This window comes from the organism of the source record quoted next, unplaced genomic scaffold, assembly GCF_019419815.1.
Source record: "Pyrus x bretschneideri cultivar Hongxiangsu unplaced genomic scaffold, Pyrus_bretschneideri_v1 Contig2, whole genome shotgun sequence".
Taxonomy (NCBI): Eukaryota; Viridiplantae; Streptophyta; class Magnoliopsida; order Rosales; family Rosaceae; genus Pyrus; species Pyrus x bretschneideri.
In genome coordinates this window covers 825,101-843,830 of record NW_025999501.1, presented here as the reverse complement: position 1 = coordinate 843,830, position 18,730 = coordinate 825,101, and the positions used below count along the sequence as shown (strand labels likewise).

At 34.0% G+C, this 18,730-nt stretch overlaps 1 protein-coding gene across 4 annotated transcripts; it reads left to right on the top strand.

The window, feature by feature from the left end:
- The first annotated feature begins 12,540 nt into the window (after positions 1-12,540).
- Positions 12,541-17,163, top strand: LOC103956680. Of its 4 annotated transcripts, none has more exons than XM_048583049.1 (8): positions 12,541-12,766; positions 13,789-13,869; positions 13,997-14,407; positions 14,580-14,657; positions 15,025-15,123; positions 15,449-15,641; positions 15,841-16,256; positions 16,583-17,163. In XM_048583049.1, the coding sequence occupies exons 3-8, from the start codon at positions 14,027-14,029 to the stop codon at positions 16,799-16,801; spliced, it is 1,386 nt and encodes a 461-aa protein (XP_048439006.1). In that variant the 5' UTR covers positions 12,541-12,766; positions 13,789-13,869; positions 13,997-14,026; the 3' UTR covers positions 16,802-17,163. The 4 variants fall into 4 exon arrangements, with proteins under 4 accessions (XP_048439006.1, XP_048439005.1, XP_009366975.1 ...); XM_048583048.1 differs by having other exon boundaries at positions 13,789-13,903; XM_009368700.3 differs by lacking the exon at positions 13,789-13,869.
- Positions 17,164-18,730: the final 1,567 nt, after the last annotated feature.

Here is an 18,730-nt window from a genome sequence, read left to right as displayed (position 1 = left end):
ATTAGTTTCGTAGGATGCGTGTCCCATCAAAACGATAGATTCACTAACACTTAAGAGTTTATTTATACTTTCATCAAGTATAACATAAGATTTTGTGGTATCGACTAGTGTAAATATTTTAAATTGAAGATCGAATTCATTCATTGTATTCATTTAGGGTCAAGGAGTGTAGCTGTAAAAAATCATCAAAATCGGAGTTACAATAACTGTTAAATCGTGATTTTTCGTTTATAACCATCGAAAAGTTTTGTTTCATTACTTGATCTCTGAATGTTTATTTTTTGCAATTTTTGGCGTATGCGATCTCGAAGCATATGTAAACAAGTTTGACGGTTGGATCGTTGAAATTAGTTTCGTATGATGCATATCACATCAAAACGATAGATTCACTAACACTTAAGAGTTTATTTATACTTTCATCAAGTATAACATAAGATTTTGTGGTATCCACTAGTGTAAATATTTTAAAGTAAAGATCGAATTCATTCATTGTATTTGTTTAGGGTCAAGGAGTGTAGCTGTAAAAAATCATCAAAATCGGAGTTAAAATAACCGTTAAATCGTGATTTTTCGTTTATAACCATCGAAAAGTTTTGTCTCATTACTTGATTTCTGAATGTTTGTTTTTTGCAATTTTTGGCGTATGCGATCTCGAAGTATATACAAACAAGTTTGACGGTTGGATCATTGAAATTAGTTTCGTAGAATGCATATCACATCAAAACGATAGATTCACTAACACTTAAGAGTTTATTTATACTTTCATCAAGTATAACATAAGATTTTGTGGTATCCACTAGTGTAAATATTTTAAATTGAAGATCGAATCCCTTCATTGTATTTGTTTAGGTTCAAGGAGTATAGTTGTAAAAAATCATCAAAATCGGAGTTAAAATAACCATTAAATCGTGATTTTTTGTTTATAACCGTCGAAAAGTTTTGTCTTATTACTTGATCTCTGAATGTTTGTTTTTTGTAATTTTTGGCGTATGCGATCTTGAAGCATATATAAACAAGTTTGACGGTTGGATTGTTTAAATTAGTTTCTAAGATGTGTATCCCATCAAAACAATAGATTCACTAACACTTAAGAGTTTATTTATACTTTCATCAAGTATAACATAAGATTTTGTGGTATCCACTAGTGTAAATATTTTAAATTGAAGATCGAATTCATTCATTGTATTTATATAAGGTCAAGGAGTGTACCTGTAAAATATCATCAAAATCGGAGTTATAATAACCGTTAAATCGTGATTTTTCGTTTATAACCGTCGAAAAGTTTTGTCCCGTTACTTGATCTCTGAATGTTTTTTTTTTTGCAATTTTTGGTGTATGTGATCTCGAATCATGTATAAACAAATTTGACGGTTGGATCATTGAAATTAGTTTCATAGGATGCGTATCCCATCAAAACGATACATTAACTAACACTTAAGAGTTTATTTATACTTTCATCAAGTATAACATAAGATTTGTGGTATACACTAGTGTAAATATTTTAAATTGAAGATTGAATTCATTCATTGTATTCATATAAGGTCAAGGAGTGTAGCTGTAAAAAGTCATCAAAATCGAAGTTAAAATAACCGTTAAATCGTGATTTTTCGTTTTCAACCGTTGAAAAGTTTTGTCTCATTACTTCATCTCTGAATGTTTGTTTTTTGCAATTTTTGGCGTATGCGATCTCGAAGCATGTATAAACAAGTTTGACGGTTGGATTGTTGAAATTAGTTTTGTAGGATACTTATCCCGTCAAAACGATAAATTTACTAACACTTAAGAGTTTATTCATACTTTCATCATTTTGATGGATACGCATTGATGTTATACTTAATGAAAGTATAAATAAACTTTAAGCGTTAGTGAATCTTATCGTTTTGATGACTTGAAATAAATATATTAATTATTTATATATTTTAAGTGTTAATTAGACTATGTTTCAATTAGTATGTGATGATATTTAATAATAAAATTACATTTATGTTTTTTTATTACGTATTTTATTTTTATTCAAGTTAAAATGTTATAAGAGATAAAAAAAAAAAAAAAAAAGCTGGTTACTTTTTTTCTTTGGGTTAAACATTAGGCGGGAAATGGATGGATATAGGTTGCAAAATTTCCCAAACATTAGGTGGGAAATGGATGAAACTCTTGAAATATTAGGCGAAAAATTAATTATTATAATTTTTTTATGTTTTTGGTATTTTTAAATTACTTGATATTTTTATTTTTAATGTGTTTTATGATTTTTAATCTCAATCTTTGCCTATAATATATTATAAAAATAAATAAATAAATAAAACTTAAATTTTAAAATTTATATAAAATAATAATAGAATAATAATTAATAAACAGTATATACATATTCATTATATCTATTGCATTTTATAGTAAGTTTTTTTTAGTAGTTTAAAAAATTAAAATCATCAAAATAACATTTTTCTTATCGTGTCGAAACAGGTTACCCGCGTGTCACTTTCGTGTAAACCTGTTAAGGACCCGTTATTAACGGGTTATTATCGTGTGACCCGATAATGACCCGATTAGTTATCGTGTTGACCCAAAACCCGTTATTTTCATGTCGTTTACGTGTCGTGTTAACGGGTCGTGTAATAAATTGCCAGGTCTAATATATAGCCCTTATCCTCTACATATCCATACACTGATCTATTAATCATAGACATCAAACGTGGACTAAAGTTTTGAAATTAGTACTTCCTAGGTGTAAAAATGCATATAATGTCACATCGCCCCTTTCTTTTCTTGTTCAAAGGTGACGATGCTTCAATTGGATTGCCAATAACGCGTATACTTGAATGACAACTAAAGCATTTTTAAAATTGTTGAAACCGTTTTTAGTAAAAATATTTTTAGAATCAATTTATTAGTAAAGATGTAATTAGATCTTGAAAAAGCATTTAAAGTACTTCTGTAAAAAGTATATAACTAATACTTCATAAAAAAAAAACTATGTGTTTTTGAAACCTAAAAACCTTACCACCTTACCATCAAAAGCAGTTTCAGCTGTCCATTAAGCAACGGTCAGTTTCAACTGTCCATTAATCAATGGTTGTGTGTTGGATGGATGGTTCTGTGGTTCCTGAGAAAAGTAGAAAATTGATGGCTCATTTTCTTTGCTCTTCTATTCTGGCGCTTGTGACACCGGTTGAGTCGCATATTGGACATCATGACTGACGACAAATTGATATTGTTCGCAGAATCTTCAGTCCAACAAAATCAAAACTTTCCACGCGTCTTTACATGAACGTGTACAACTTAACATGAACATATCAAGATGTTTCTTATTTCGGCGGTCGTCTTTTTTCTTCTCAAAATTAAAGGTAAAGAAAACAAAAAAGAATGAAGTGATAGATTATTTTATAGGATGAACTGTTAGTTTAATCTTTGAATCATCACTTGAGTAAAAATTAGATTCTTAAATTATTTTTTTTTTCAGAAAAATTAGTTATTGAATTATAAAAATTTATCAATTACATCCCTAATATTAGATTCGAAGCTACTTATTCAATTTTTCGTCAATTTAAGTTACGTTACTTGCATGTAATGGCCATTGAATGGTAGATTAGAAATTTTGCATAAAGAAATAGTATGTGGAGTTAACTTTGGAGGGTAAATTAGACATTAGATTGCCAATCTATATAAAATGTGAAGGGCTTATAGGCGAGAAAATGACGGTATTACACTCTAAAGTGCGTCAAGTGATTTAAGTTGATGAGAAATTGGATAAAATAGCTTTGAACATAATAGTATGGATGAAATTAACAATTTTTAATGAATTTAGGGACTTATTTTATCGAGAAAAATAATTCAAATATCTGATTTTCATTGCAGTGATATTTCAGAGAACTAATCAGCTCTCCATTATATTTTATATAAACAATAGATAATTAGAGACTATTATATTTTTTTTTTAAACTTGGGTTTTTCTCTCTAGTGAGAGTCATTCTCCCTTTTTGAGAGTTTTTCTCACCCTTTCGTGTGAGGCCTCTAAATTTCAGTTGAACCAATGGCGCAGACCCCAGCTTCGGCCGGGGTCCATCGCCGTCCTCCCCTCTCTTTCCTTCTTATCTGTTTTCCTTACTCCTACTATTTTTTAGCCTTGGTTGTTATATTGTTATGTCCGGTTTCTCCTTCCCAGACGGTATCTATCCTATGTGTTCATCCATATTCCGATCTTCAGCCATACAACCTACTGAGATTATGTGTAGAGTTCCAGTAGCTTCACTGGCTTGGGTGTTTCCAACACCACCACTTTCTTCTTGTTATTTGCCTTTTTCGGCAATGTTGTTCGTGGATCTCCACGAAATCCATCTCGATAGTTGGCTTCTCTTGTTTGGTTGCTGGTTATCCTTACTGTATGGCTGTGTACAAGTAGCAAATTGGAGTTTGATGTGGCATTTGGTGAGGTATTGCTTGACTGTGCAAGAGGAATCGGACGGCTTGGGATGACCTCTGGCAACGAAGGAGACGGTAGAAGTTTCTAGGTTCAGTGTTCGTGTTTTGCGTTTTGCGCCTAATTGTATCTTAGCTTTTGGGATGTGTTGGTCTGTTGTGGCCCTTTTTTTGGATGTTAATATGTTAGCCTTGGGCTTTTGTCAGATTGTCAAGTTTTTCTTTGTAATAAAATGTACTTTTGACCAAAAAAAAAAAACAATAAGATAATTTATACTAAATTTTAAAGAAAACTAATGAAAAGAGCTTGAAAACTTTGAGTTGTAATGATAAGGACAAAATAAAAGGTAAAGTGAAAGTACTAGAATTGATATTTTAGTGTAAAAATATAGTTTTTCGTTAAAGTAATTTATTCGAGTACTCCAAAATTATTTTCACAATCAGTAATCGTGTTTAGGTGAGTGTTGTGTTTTTTCAGGCTGAGGAAGAGGATGATGCCAACACAGATGATGCGGAATTTGGTTCAAGGTTATTGGCGGAGTGCGCCATTTTTCCTCCTTATTTTTTTAGTTGTAGAAGTGTTAAGAGGGAAGAGATACTGCTAAATGTTGAACGTTGTTGATGTCTTAATCTCTCATGAGTATGTCTTGAAGAATTGAAGAATATGGTGCACCTTATTAGCTCAATCTGGTTTGCTCATTAGGTGCAGAATTTGGTTCAAGCATGTTGGGTAAGAATGCTCAATGAGAAGGAGAAGGAGAAGGGAGAATGCTCTCATGTCATTTTCATATATTTTTTTTATTATTAATATATTTTCTTATGGTTTTATCCGACAGAGAATGCTCTTAGTTATTATTAATATATTCCCTGTCGGTTTTATATATTTTTTGTCGATTTTATCAGACAGAGAATGCTCTTATTTACTAATTATTAATTTATTTTCTGTTGGTTTTAATTTATTCTCTGTCAGTTATATCCGACACAATTTATGGCGGTTATATCCGACACAATTTCTGTTGGTTTTAGAGTATTTTCTATCGGAAAATTCATTTCCTGACACTGGAAAATATGTCGCTTATTATATCCGTCATTGCATCCATTTTCTGTCGGATTTTGCTTAATATCCAACAGTAATACACGTTTCTTGTCGGTTATCATAGCGACACTAATAAATGATTTTGTAGTAGTGATGTCAAATTTGTCAACATAACTAAAGTCCATCAGAATTGCAAGATTTGGTATTAAAAAAATATTCTAATTCTTTTTAATTATCTGTTAATATAAGGGAAAAAGTTTAGCACGAGTTTTGAATGAAAGGGAGGAAATAAACATCAGAGTGCAAATTTGAGGGAGACAACAAAAGATTTATATCGCGAAAATAGAAGAGTATAAATCCAACCTTTGACCAATTAAACAAGATTACCATTAAAATATTAGCCAAATACAATACCTAACCCCTCATATATTAGACATTTACGCAATTGCATCCCTCAAACCACACCTGAAAATTAAAAACAAAGCTCCATTCATTTGGGCACATACAAGGATTAAAATTTCTCAATCATCATATCATAAAGTTCAAAGAGATAACTGATGGTAAGTAGAGAATCTTTTTGCTCAAATCGAAACCCTATCCGAACCAATTTTTGAATCCAGAACATCTTGGGAATCATTACACCACACCAAATCAGAAAACCGAATACTCAAAAGCAGATCAATAGAATTAAGAGGAGATATCAAAATCCATCAACATCCATAAAATATTTGTCAACAACTTAAGAATCAACAAAACAATCCTTAAGAACAAATACTCAGGAATATAATCCTGTCCAGACTTTCAAAATTGTTAAAAGAAACAATTGCCATGAATCCAGCCAAACCCTGAAAACACACTGATAACACTAAGAATGTAGAATTAATCATTCCCAAACAGATGAATCAAACCCAGTAACGCAATCCAAAAATAAAAAGAAATATATAAGGGAATTTAACCTGAAAGCATAATTAAATCAAAATTTTAATTTGGCAAGAAAAGTGGTTATGGCCAAGAATCCAAACCATGATCACTGACGCCAGTGCTCGAAACTTAATTATTATGTAATTTTGATACAAAATGGCGGAAGCATGTTTGTGAAGTCTCAAATGATTGAATAGAAAAGATATCAAATCGAACCATAAACACAAATTATGCTTTTGTAATATTATTTATCTACAAATTTTCAATTTAACAAATTATCTATTAATCAGACCTAAGCTTGTTGTGTTGCTCTGGTACCATATTAAGATATTTCTGAAATCATAAGAACAACAAGACATTTGGATCACGAATACGATAAACCAAACTGACATAAAAGGGAGATAAACTGGAGGAAGAAGAAGCCATGATTGCCAGGGTTTTGAAGGAGTCTTCTACTTTCAGCAAGCAGAAGTGCTCAAACAATAATAGGGTTTGCTCAGAATCGAACATGTATTTTGTGAAAGCAAGGCCTGCCTATGTATAGTGAAAATACTCCCACTAATTCGGCCTTTAACTGATTAGTGAGGATTTGCCAAATCATAGGATAACATTAGAGTCCTAATTGATATTGATATTTTGTCTAACCAAATAAGGCCTCTTGATTAGTTCCACAAAATAAGGACTTCAAATCTTAATTAAAACAAGATTCCATAATTTCCTCAACACCAACTAACTTGTTAACCAAGTTAATTGATTGACAAGAAATCAATAAATCATATTTATTGGCACTCACATGGTTACACGGCATCCTTGTTGATACTATACTCTAGCCAATGAAACTCATCGTACCAATCGGAATGAAAGAGATGAGGAACTCCGAAAAAAAAAGTCTTTGTGGAAAGGCTTTAGTACAGGCCGACAATACTCTTTTTGTAGATAAGCTCCTCGGACTTGATCGCTAATATTAGGCTCATAATTTGACATCGAAGGTCGAGTTCCAAGATCCGCCGTATAGTAGCCACAATTTTTCTAACTCACTTTCGTTTGAACTTGAACTACCCGGATTGTCCATGGTAGTATTCGTACATTGTTTTTTATAATATCGTAACATAACTGTATAATTCGAAGTCTACCAATTTTGTTATGGATTACTCAAATGTGATAAAGTCATACAAACCAATCACAACACAAAACTTAACTCATTCAATAGTCCAAATAAAAACTTTCATCACTTTATCAACACAAACACTAAAACACACATATCAATTCATCTAAATAAAAACTATACGTTATGATCCACATCAATCATCAAATTTAATTATTCACAAAGAAACATTTTTTTGAACCAACTCATTAAAAAAAATAGAAATTAATTTGAATAAGTTATGAAGAACTTGCTTTGGAATTTGAAGGATGGAATTTAGGTGGTCGTTAGAATGATCATCGGAGTGGAGTGGTAGGAGTTTGGTTGTTAGGGATTGAGCTTGGTAGAATTGGGATTTGACAATTTGAACTGGAATTGGGTTTCTTAATTCTTGGGGTTTGATGCGGATCTGTTTTTTTTTTTTTTCTTTTTGTTATAAGCCAATGCTGGTATGGTTCTTTGGTAAAAATATAGTTTACCCTCTCTCCAGCAGCAGGCTTCTAGCTTCTGCTTAGGGAACGGTAGAGCAACCCACTTTCCACGAGTGTTGTGGATGGAGCTCTGTCTTCAGTCGTTTTGTCCTTCCACGCAACTGTGATGGCCCCGATTCCCGTCATGGAACGGTGGAGCAACCCACCATCTACGAGTGGTGCGGATGGAGATTTGTCTCTGGGTTTTTTCCCCATGTTTCAAGGTATCATACCTCTGATTTGGGGCTTTGCACCCAAACTCTTCCAAAACTTCGAATCAACCATCCAACCCCTCACACCCATCCACTCCATATTTGATGGATCTCATCTCAACACTTACTCGCTACTTTATCCGTGCTTCTATCCAATCGAAGACAACTATATGTTGTCACCCCTACAAAGGTCTGGTATCTTTTCGAATTGGTGTTTACACCACCTGACCTTTTTATGTTGCTGCTTGGTTCTAGGCATTCACATGCCTATTGTGTGTTTGTTTTAAGTTGAGGACCGGAACTGTGGCGACCGGAATGGGTATGGTTCATCTTGATCTGCAGATTTGGCTCTTTTTCATCGGCGTTGAGGACAAAGATGGGTTTGAGTTTTGTTTTCTACGGAGGTTTCTCTTGGATTTTCTGTTCGGTAGTCATCTCCACCAATTTTGCGGTGGTGGAGGCGGCGGGTGAATCTCTGTTTAGGGTTAATAGGTTTTTCTATGTGGTCACTTTGTATAAAAGAAGACGGACTCGTTACAATTCTCGAATGCCAAAGAACAAAGTTTTGCCTTTCTTGATATATAGCCCTTATCCTCTACATATCCATACGCTGATCTATTAATCATAGACATCAAACGTGGACTAAAGTTTTGAAATTATTACTTCCTAGGTGTAAAAATGCATATAATGTCACATCGCCCTTTTCTTTTCTTGTTCAAAGGTGACGATGCTTCAATTGGATTGCTAATAACGTGTATACTTGAATGACAACTAAAGCATTTTTAAAATTGTTGAAACCGTTTTTTGTAAAAATATTTTTAGAATCAATTCATTAGTAAAGATGTAATTAGATCTTGAAAAAATATTTAAAGTACTTCTGTAAAAAATATATAACTGATACTTCTTACAAAAAAAAAAAAAAAACTATGTGTTTTTGAAACCTAAAAACCTTACCACCTTACCATCAAAAGCAGTTTCAACTGTCCATCAATCAATGTTTGTGTGTTGGATGGATGGTTCAGTTGTTCCTGAGAAAAGTAGAAAATTGATGGCTCATTTTCTTTGCTCTTTTGTTCTGGAGCTTGTGACACCGGTTGAGTCGCATATTGGACATCATGAGTGACGACAAATTGATATTGTTCGCAGAATCTCTCAGTCCAACAAAATCAAAACTTTCCACGCGTCTTTACATGAACGTGTACAACTTAAGATGAACATTTCAAGATGTTTCTTATTTCGGTGGTCGTCTTTTTTCTTCTCAAAATTAAAGGTAAAGAAAACAAAAAAGAATGAAGTGATAGATTATTTTATAGGATGAACGGTTAGTTTAATCATTGAATTATCACTTACGTAAAAATTAGATTCTTAAATTATTTTTTTTTTCAAAAAAATTAGTTATTGAATTATAAAAATTTGTCAATTACATCCCTAATATTAGATTCAAAGCTACTTATTCAATTTTTCGTCAATTTAAGTTACCTTACTTGCATGTAATGGCCATTGAATGGTAGATTAGAAATTTTGCATAAAGAAATAGTATGTAGAGTTAACTTTGGAGGGTAAATTAGAGATTAGATTGCCAATCTATATAAAATGTGAAGGGCTTATAGGTGAGAAAATGACGGTATTACACTCTAAAGTGCGTCAAGTGATTTAAGTTGATGAGAAATTGGATAAAATAACTTTGAACATAATAGTATGGATGAAATTAACAATTTTTAATGAATTTAGGGACTTATTTTATCGAGAAAAATAATTCAAATATCTGATTTTCATTGCGGTGATATTTCAGAGAACTAACCAGCTCTCCATTATATTTTATATAAACAATAAGATAATTAGAGACTATTATATTTTTTTTTTTAAACCTGGGTTTTTCTCTCTCTAGTGAGTCATTCTCCCTTTTTGAGAGTTTTTTCTCACCCTTCGTGTGAGGCCTCTAAATTTCAGTAAAACCAGTGGTGCCGACCCTAGCTTCGCCGGGGTCGATCGCCGTCCTCCCCTCTCTTTCCTTTTTATCTGTTTTCCTTACTCCTACTATTTTTTAGCCTTGGTCGTTATACTGTTATGTCCGGTTTCTCCTTCCCAGAAGGTATCTATCCTATGTGTTCATCCATATTCCGATCTTCAGCCATACAACCTACTGAGATTATGTGTAGAGTTCAAGTGGCTTCACTGGCTCGGGTGTTTCCAACACCACCACTTTCTTCTTGTTATCTGCCTTTTTCGGCAGTGTCGTTCGTGGATCTCCACGAAATTCATCTCGACAGTTGGCTTCTCTTGTTTGGTTGCTGGCTATCCTTACTGTATGGCTGTGCACAAGTAGCAGATTGGAGTTTGATGTGGCATTTGGTGAGGTATTGCTTGACTGTGCAAGAGGAATTGGACGGCTTGGGATGACCTCTGGCGGCGAAGGAGACGGTAGAAGTTTCTAGGTTCGGTGTTCGTGTTTTGCGTTTTGGGCCTAATTGTATCTTAGCTTTTGGGATGTGTTGGTCGTTGTGGCCCTTTTTTGGATGTTAATATGTTAGCCTTGGGCTTTTGTCAGATTGTAAAGTTTTTTTTGTAATAAAAAGTACTTTTGACCAAAAAAAAAAAAACAATAAGATAATTTATACTAAATTTTAACGAAAACTAATGAAAAGAGTTTGAAAACTTTGAGTTTTAATGATAATGACAAAATAAAAGGTAAAGTGAAAATACCAGAATTGATATATTAGTGTAAAAATATAGTTTTTCGTTAAAGTGAACAGTACCGGGAGTTTGTCATTAAAGTCTCTAAATTTTATCTAAATTATCCGAAAGGGAATCTCGGATTCAAAGGCTAAGCCCTTAAACAAAACAGTTACAACCTAATAGCAAGAAGTGAAAGAGACAGAGAAAACAGAAAAGGAGAATAAATATATAAAACAATTCAAAAACGGTTATTTTAAGGACTATTTCAGGGACAAGGATCCTCTCCAGATTCTCTTTGTGGGGATCTGGGGATCAATGAATCGTGTTTGTTCATCGTACATTGTGCGGTTAATTTTCGTTAAATACTATTTATATTTAATTTTAAATTTTAAATAATTTTTAACCGCATGATGTAATGAATAGCCACGATTGATTGATTCTCCGAATTCCCACAAAAAGGATCCGGAGAGAATCCTATCCCCTATTTAAGAACCATTTCATTTTCAATATCTATTTACTGAATATTAATATAATATTAAATTTACTATTAGTTATGTGTACCCACGAGTTTTTGTAGCCGTGTAATCTCGAGTCTGGTGTTAAATATGCTTATCCATTTTCAACGGTTTAAAGTATTAGTTATTATCGCTATGTTAATATGTATTTTACATGTTGCTACTTAGTACTACGGTATTTGACCAATATGTTAGTTCATTACGAGGTTAAGCCCACCCCATCTCCTTTTAATGTAGATAATATCGTCTGCTCAAAGAATATGTATTTTACATGTTATATTTTGCTTATTTTTTTCGATTGTTGTCCAATTAAGTTGTGTCACTTAGTATTTTAATTAATAAAAGGATTATGTATTACTTAACTAATACTTTTATGTCATATGTTTGACACTTATTTATATGAGATATGATAAATTATCTTAAATTTGCCTTGTTGTTAGACCCCAGCCCGCCGCCCTACTAGCGCCTAATGTCTTTTAGAACAAAAAAATTAAAAACTATGAAGCAATAGTTTTCACTTCTTAATTTTCATTTGTTTAAAAAATGGAAGTAGTGTAACGAAATAGTTATTAAAAAATCCCTCAGTTGCGTGCATTTTAGCGTATTCTTCCAAGTGTTCCTTCATCTTATTTAAATTGAGGAATTTTTGTGAGTGTTACATTACATCACATGCCTTCCTCTCGTGGGTGTTCATCTTTTTTAATTTTTACATTAAAGAAGGGATAATGTTTGAGAGATCAAATTTTTATATCAAATTTGCAAACCAAATAATGTCTCATTTATATGAAATCAATACGTTAATCAACACTTAAATAATAATCAAATCAGCAATATCCAACTCGTTTAATTTATAAAATTTGATTTAAAAATTTAGTCAGTTACTTTTAAAGGAACGCGCTAGCTGAAAAAAAATCAGGAGACGCACACGTATAGGTAATTTAAATTTATATAAAAGACAATTAAATAATGAAAAGACAAGTAAAGAAGTGAATTGAATTGTATATTTTATATTAACTTATTTAACAAGACAATTAAATACTCAAACCAATTATAAAAAGAAGAAATAGTAAAATAAAGGCCAAAAGTCGATCTGTTATTCACGTAGCAAACGCCAAACCAAAACGTGTGAACAGCAGCCGTGCCGTGCCCTGCCTCCTTAAACTCCATTCATCTCTCTCTCCGTCTCTCTCAGAACCTTCCGACTTCCACTTTTCAATCCCACAATCATCTTTTGTTCTGCTTAATTTTTTTTTCTGTCTTCCTCCCATTGCGGCCGCCTTCAACCTCTCCAGCCGCCATTCAACACCAAACTCGTCCTTTCGCGTTTCTGTGTTCAAAGAATCTGGGCACCTCTTTCCGCGTTCAAAGAATCAATGGTACCTTAAACTCCCCTTTCTCTCTATATTTTAATCTTCCAAGTTCTCTGAGTTTTGACGTTTTCTTCTCGTTTTTATTTTAAGCTCGTATTAATTTTACTTCAATGCGTCTATCTTGCACCGTAAACTTGTGTTATTAGAATATGAGATTGTTTTATAATGGTTTCTGAAATGTTTCTTGCTGATTGGTTTGTGCATAATTTAACCGTTCACAACCAATGAAAATGTAATCTTTTTGCTTTTCTGGTTTGTTATGTTTTGGGTTCTTTAGTGGAGGACACGTCCTTTGAGAAATGAGATTTGAGTGCTTATTACACAGTTACTGCTTCTAATTTGATGTTATGAAACAACTTTTTATTGGGTCCCAACTTGTTCAATTTGCTACCTAGTAGTAATAAATCAAAATGATTTAGTCCCTTTTGGACCTTAGTTATAACCAGATGTCACTGTGTCTGGATCCTAAATTCATCAGGCGCTGCTATTGGGATAGTTGAAATCCATGACAATGTTAGACCGGGCTGGGATTTTGTGATGATTTGTCTCTTTTTTTTTGAGAAACATTCTGTGATTTGTTTGGCACTGAAATTTACTTTATGATTCATTTAGATGACGGGCCCTTGCATTTGCTTGAGCAATTATTTTTTTTTTCTGTGGTTAAACAAAATTCCGCAGTGTAACAGTACTCTTTTGTTGACGAAAAGCTAAGTCTAATCGCGTTATTCTATCTTCTTAATTGATGACAGTAGAAAAATAAAGCGTACCTCCTCTCGTTAGAAGAATCAGTGACATCATTTATAATCCTATAATCTTAATACGTAACGTAATAAATATTATCTGAATGGATTTATTTAGAGCTATAGGTTGTATTAGTGTTGAATTTTGTGGAAATCTTGACGAATCGGTTTTCTCTTTCTTTTTCCTCATGTCATGGCTGCTAGAGCTTATGTATGCAGTTCTGTCATTATACTTCATATGTATTTTTTTTTTTCGGTTTTTGAGATCTTGGCTTATTCTTATTGAAGCTGAAGGAGTTGTCACCGTTTGTTTGTATACAAATCTTTTGATTATTTTGACACACGGAGTGGTGTAGGGCTCCTTCCAAAGTACAAACTACAGCATTTCAACGCTTGTAGCACAGTAATTGCATTATTTTCTCTACTGCATTTGTTCCTCTCACTTTTAGCTCTCTGAATAATCAACATTCGGATTTTATTGTTATTATTTGTGAAGTCGCTTCAAGAGAAATCAAGTGCTGTGGTTATGGAGGAAGGGTACCGTGGGACTAATGACACTGAACTCAGACGAAGCGTATCCAATGATCGAACAAGCAGAGCCACTTCTTCATTAAGGAGGCGGTCCTTAAGTTTATCACATGTTCAGCCTTCTCAAATAGATGATGACAATGAAAGTGAAAGTGTGTCAGAGGCAGGAGATATTGGCGATCGGGCTCTTCACAGCAACAGGCACAGTGAGAGTGGCAGCGTCTGCTTGTTTCCTTCAGAGGATGTTCAACTGCAATCCTATGGATTCTGGGGTCGTGACCCTGTTGCATCCAAAGGAATTTCCCCTGTCACTCCCTTGCCAGAGGAAATCATATCTCCTCTTTCCACTGATGCGATGATATCCGAGGACCCAACACCCGTGAGCTTTCGGTTGATACGTTTCATAGTGTATATTATCTTTGTTGGAGATCCTTGAACATGGACAGGAGATTTGGTTTTCTTTTTCATTGATCATAACATGTTAAGAGTTTTTTCTTTTTCTTTTTGTTGAATCATGGTAGTAACTTAAATTATTTTCTTTTGATATGCAGGAAAATACAATAAGGTTGCCAAAATTCTTTGAATATGGTTCATGCATGACTCATTTAGCAGTTTTTGGCATTCTTGGGGTAACACAGTTAACTCTGTTTCTTACTATATACCGATGTACATTTTGTTTGAGTCCTAATATGTGTTGGGTTTATAGCTGTTGTTGCATTCGTTTGGCAAATTGTATTGCGAACTTTTTCTTGCTTTTTTTTTTTTTTTGGTGGAAAATCTGTGTAATTGGTATGCTGACAAATTGTATCCGGTCTATTGTACTCTAAAATTATATAAGTTATGTTCTCAAAAATGTTTGATCATGCACTGGCATGTTCATATTTCTGTTTGTCTTGAAAAAATTGAATATGTCACTGTAATACATCTTCTTAGATCTTTCTTCAAATCTGGATACCTAGATGTTAAATAGATTATTTGACATGCTACAGTATGCAGGTCTTAACGAGATATCTTCTGCAAAAATTGTTTGGCCCTGGACTTGTAGGTGTAACAGGCGACGAAACCATTCTCTACCTTGATCTTCCTTCTAATATGGTCTCTCTCTCTCTCTCTCTCTCTCTCTCTCTCTCTCTCATGCACACGAACACACACACACAAATGATTATGCCCTTTATTCGGTAGTGTTGTGTTAATAAACATGTTTTCTGTAAAGCTGTTACTTATGAGTATTGGGAGGGACTTGTGATGCACACAGTACGATGATCACCGAAGTATTATCAAGTTTCTTAAGACCTTTCTTTCCATACTTTTTTCCCATCATCTTTTAATTTTTTTTATGCCATATTTCTTAAGGGTTGTGATGCCGAAAATGCTGGATGATGTTCCAACTCAAATTTTTGTTTCTAATGCATTTTTGTAGGTTGGCTCTTTCTTGATGGGGTGGTTTGGTGTTGTTTTCAAAGGAGATATATCCTATGTGTCAGATTATTTGCTCATCGGATTATCAACTGGTTACTTGGGAAGCCTTACAACTTTCAGTGGTTGGAACCAGAAAATGGTTGAACTCAGTGTTGAAGGACATTGGGTTTTTGCTCTGCTCGGCTTTTTGATAGGTAAGATGTCATATTCTAAAGAATTGCTGCAGTAGACATGTAGATCGCTTTGGCAAGCAGGATATTCAAAATTTCATTTCAATCTAGCTGGTTTCTTTCTTTGAGCCTATTCGAAACTTATCCATGGGTAAATCACAAACCCAATGTTGCTCAAATCACTGGACTAATATGAGATCCTCTTTTATGTGACGGATGTCAGGTTTGTTTCTTGTGGCCTACTCCATCATTTTTGGGGTAGAGACAGCAAGGGGTTTTAGGCAGATTCTTGAGAGGAACTCAGTCTGTGGTATTACCAGCTCTAGAAGGAGGTGGAGGGTTGACAGCTACAAGCGTCACTTGGTAGCTTTAGCAGTGTTGTTGCTGATGCTAAGTTCTCTGTGGAGTATAGGTGGAATACAGTTAAGAGAGGAGTTTAACAGTAGCAGCAGCGAGGCGCAACTATGGTTGGGTTGCATAGTTGGACCTTTTGGTGTGTGGATCCGGTGGTTCTTAGCCCGGCTTAATGGACGTGGATTAGGAAAGACGGGTTTGTTGAAATGGGTTCCATTTGGTACTTTAATTGCCAATGTTTCTGCAGCTTGTGTAATGGCAGCCCTGTCTACTGTGAAGAAAGCAGTAAGCTCTTATGATATGATCTCTGTCCACATCCACTCCATGACTTCATCCTCACCATTACCTTTCGTGTGTTATTGTCTCGTGTCCAGCAAGCGTACAGTTCACATATAATTGTCATATTATAAACGGCTAAATTTGTTATTTTGGGTTTTTTTTTTCTCTCGTCGAGGTTTTTAATGCTTCTTGGGGAATTCTTGAACTGTACTATTTTCTTTTGCAATGTTTTTCCAACTGCATTACCTTTGTCATACATTGTCTTGATCCATGCCCACGGTTTTTTACATTTTAATAGAAAATCTGACGCGCAGAACTATTTGTTTGTGCAGGTGAATACTAGGACTTGCGACGTTGTTGTAACAGGCATACAATTTGGATTTCTGGGTTGCCTGAGTACTGTTTCTACCTTCATTGCTGAGTTCAATGCGATGAGAGAAAGCAAATACCCTTGGAGAGCATACGCATATGCCATGGCTACGATATGCAGCTCGTTTGGTTTGGGAATCCTGATATATTGTGTACCCGTTTGGACAAGGGGATACAAGTAGTAGCATGCTCAGGCCATTGTTTTGATGTTTATTCTGTGGTTATGCCTCGGGGATCATGTTCGCCTAACCCGCGCGGTCTTCAGTAGGATCGAAAACATGACACCGTGGTGCTTCTTGAGTGTGTGGCAGCGTCTTGCGGGAGAGACACGAAATATATCCTCATCTATCTATCTCCGTCCTCTCGTGACGATACAGATGCATGGGGGGTATACATCCCGTTTCATGTAAAATCACTCTCTCACTCTATCACATCATACAAAATCATCCTAGCCGTTCAATCTTAAGTCATCTTTTGAGATGATTACACTTGTCATGAGTTATGACTCAATGAAATCTAATATAAGAGACCACATGGACTATGATCTAATGGCTCACATTAAATCCTAACAACTTGAATTAAAAACAGTATAGTCCATGTGGTGATAGGATAATTGGAAGATAGCTACTGTGATTAAAAAAAAAAAATTGAGGATTTAAGCCCCTGTGGTGAAGTCTATTTGGATTTAGGCTCAAAATTGAAAATTTCGTCAACTCTCCGTTAATTGTTAGCACATGAAGCTCACATTTGAGACTAAAAAAATAAAGTTATCCTCATATGTAAGCTCCACATGCTAACAATTGATAGAGAATTCCATTTTAGCCTAATATGTGTAGCTCACATATTAATAATTAATGAAGAGTTGACAGAAGTTTTAATTTTGGGCATAAATACTAACAAACTTCACCACTATGGCTTAAATTTTTTTTTTTTTACCACATATGTTATCTTCCAACTATTCTATCACCACATAAACTAATAATCCAATATGCATGCAAAGAATATGTTACCGTTAGAGGAGGAGCACCACACTCTCTCACTCCATCACATTATACAAAATCATCCTAGCTATTCACCCTTAAGCTACTTTATAAGATGATTACACTTGTCATGAGCAATGTCTCAATGAAATCTAATCTAAGAGACTAAAAAGACTATGGTCCAATGGCTCACATTAAATCCTAACAAATTGAATTTACCAACAAATACATTTGCACATCGACAATATTTACATTTACATTTCAATCGATAGCTTCATATATTGTAAATCTTTCTACATAATACAAGTATTCATCTGTTTTTATAAGCAAAGAAAGATTTAAAAAGGTGAAAATGAGAATTCTTCCCTGAGCTTGCACCCGACTTTAGAATATGTCCTAGAACAAAAATTCCATCAATTTATGTCCTTGAATTCAACAAAAGTTTCGCTATTAGTCTCCCCCGAAATTATGACACTATTCGCACTTATTGCAATATTGTATTCAACTGTTATAAAGCAGCATGACTTAAAAAAAATAAAAATAAAAATTATAACGATAGAATTTACACTAAAAATGATCACCACAATAGATTAACTGTTGAAAAGTCTGATGGCAATGAATGCCCACACAGTATGTTAGGAAAAGTCTTCAGCATGGGCAGAAGTTTTCAATGCCCATGCAAAGTGAAAGTTGAATACATAGAGATTGTATAGTCAGACGAAGTGTCATAAAATTTCAAAATGCTTTAACTGTATCAGTTTGGAGTTGCTCTATAAATAGAGCACTCCGCATGTTTTTAAGTTACAAGGAAAGAAAAGAAGAAGTGAACGAGAGAAAAATATCTGTAACATCATCTATTTTCTCTGCTTTTATTTGTTATCTGCCTGTGCTATAATTTTAGTGTGGCATTTTACATCTACTTTGCACCTACCATTAAAAAGGTTATTCCTCTAACTTTGACCTTTTTATAACACGTTATCAGCACGAGTCTCTAAATATAATTATTCTCTCATCTCTCTTCGCCGAACGAACGAAAGAAAGAAAAAATGTTTCCTTTAAGGTTTTTACTGTTCATCTTCTTCCTCTGCCTCAACTGCGCAGTATACCCTCGCGACGAACTGTTTGCTCCAT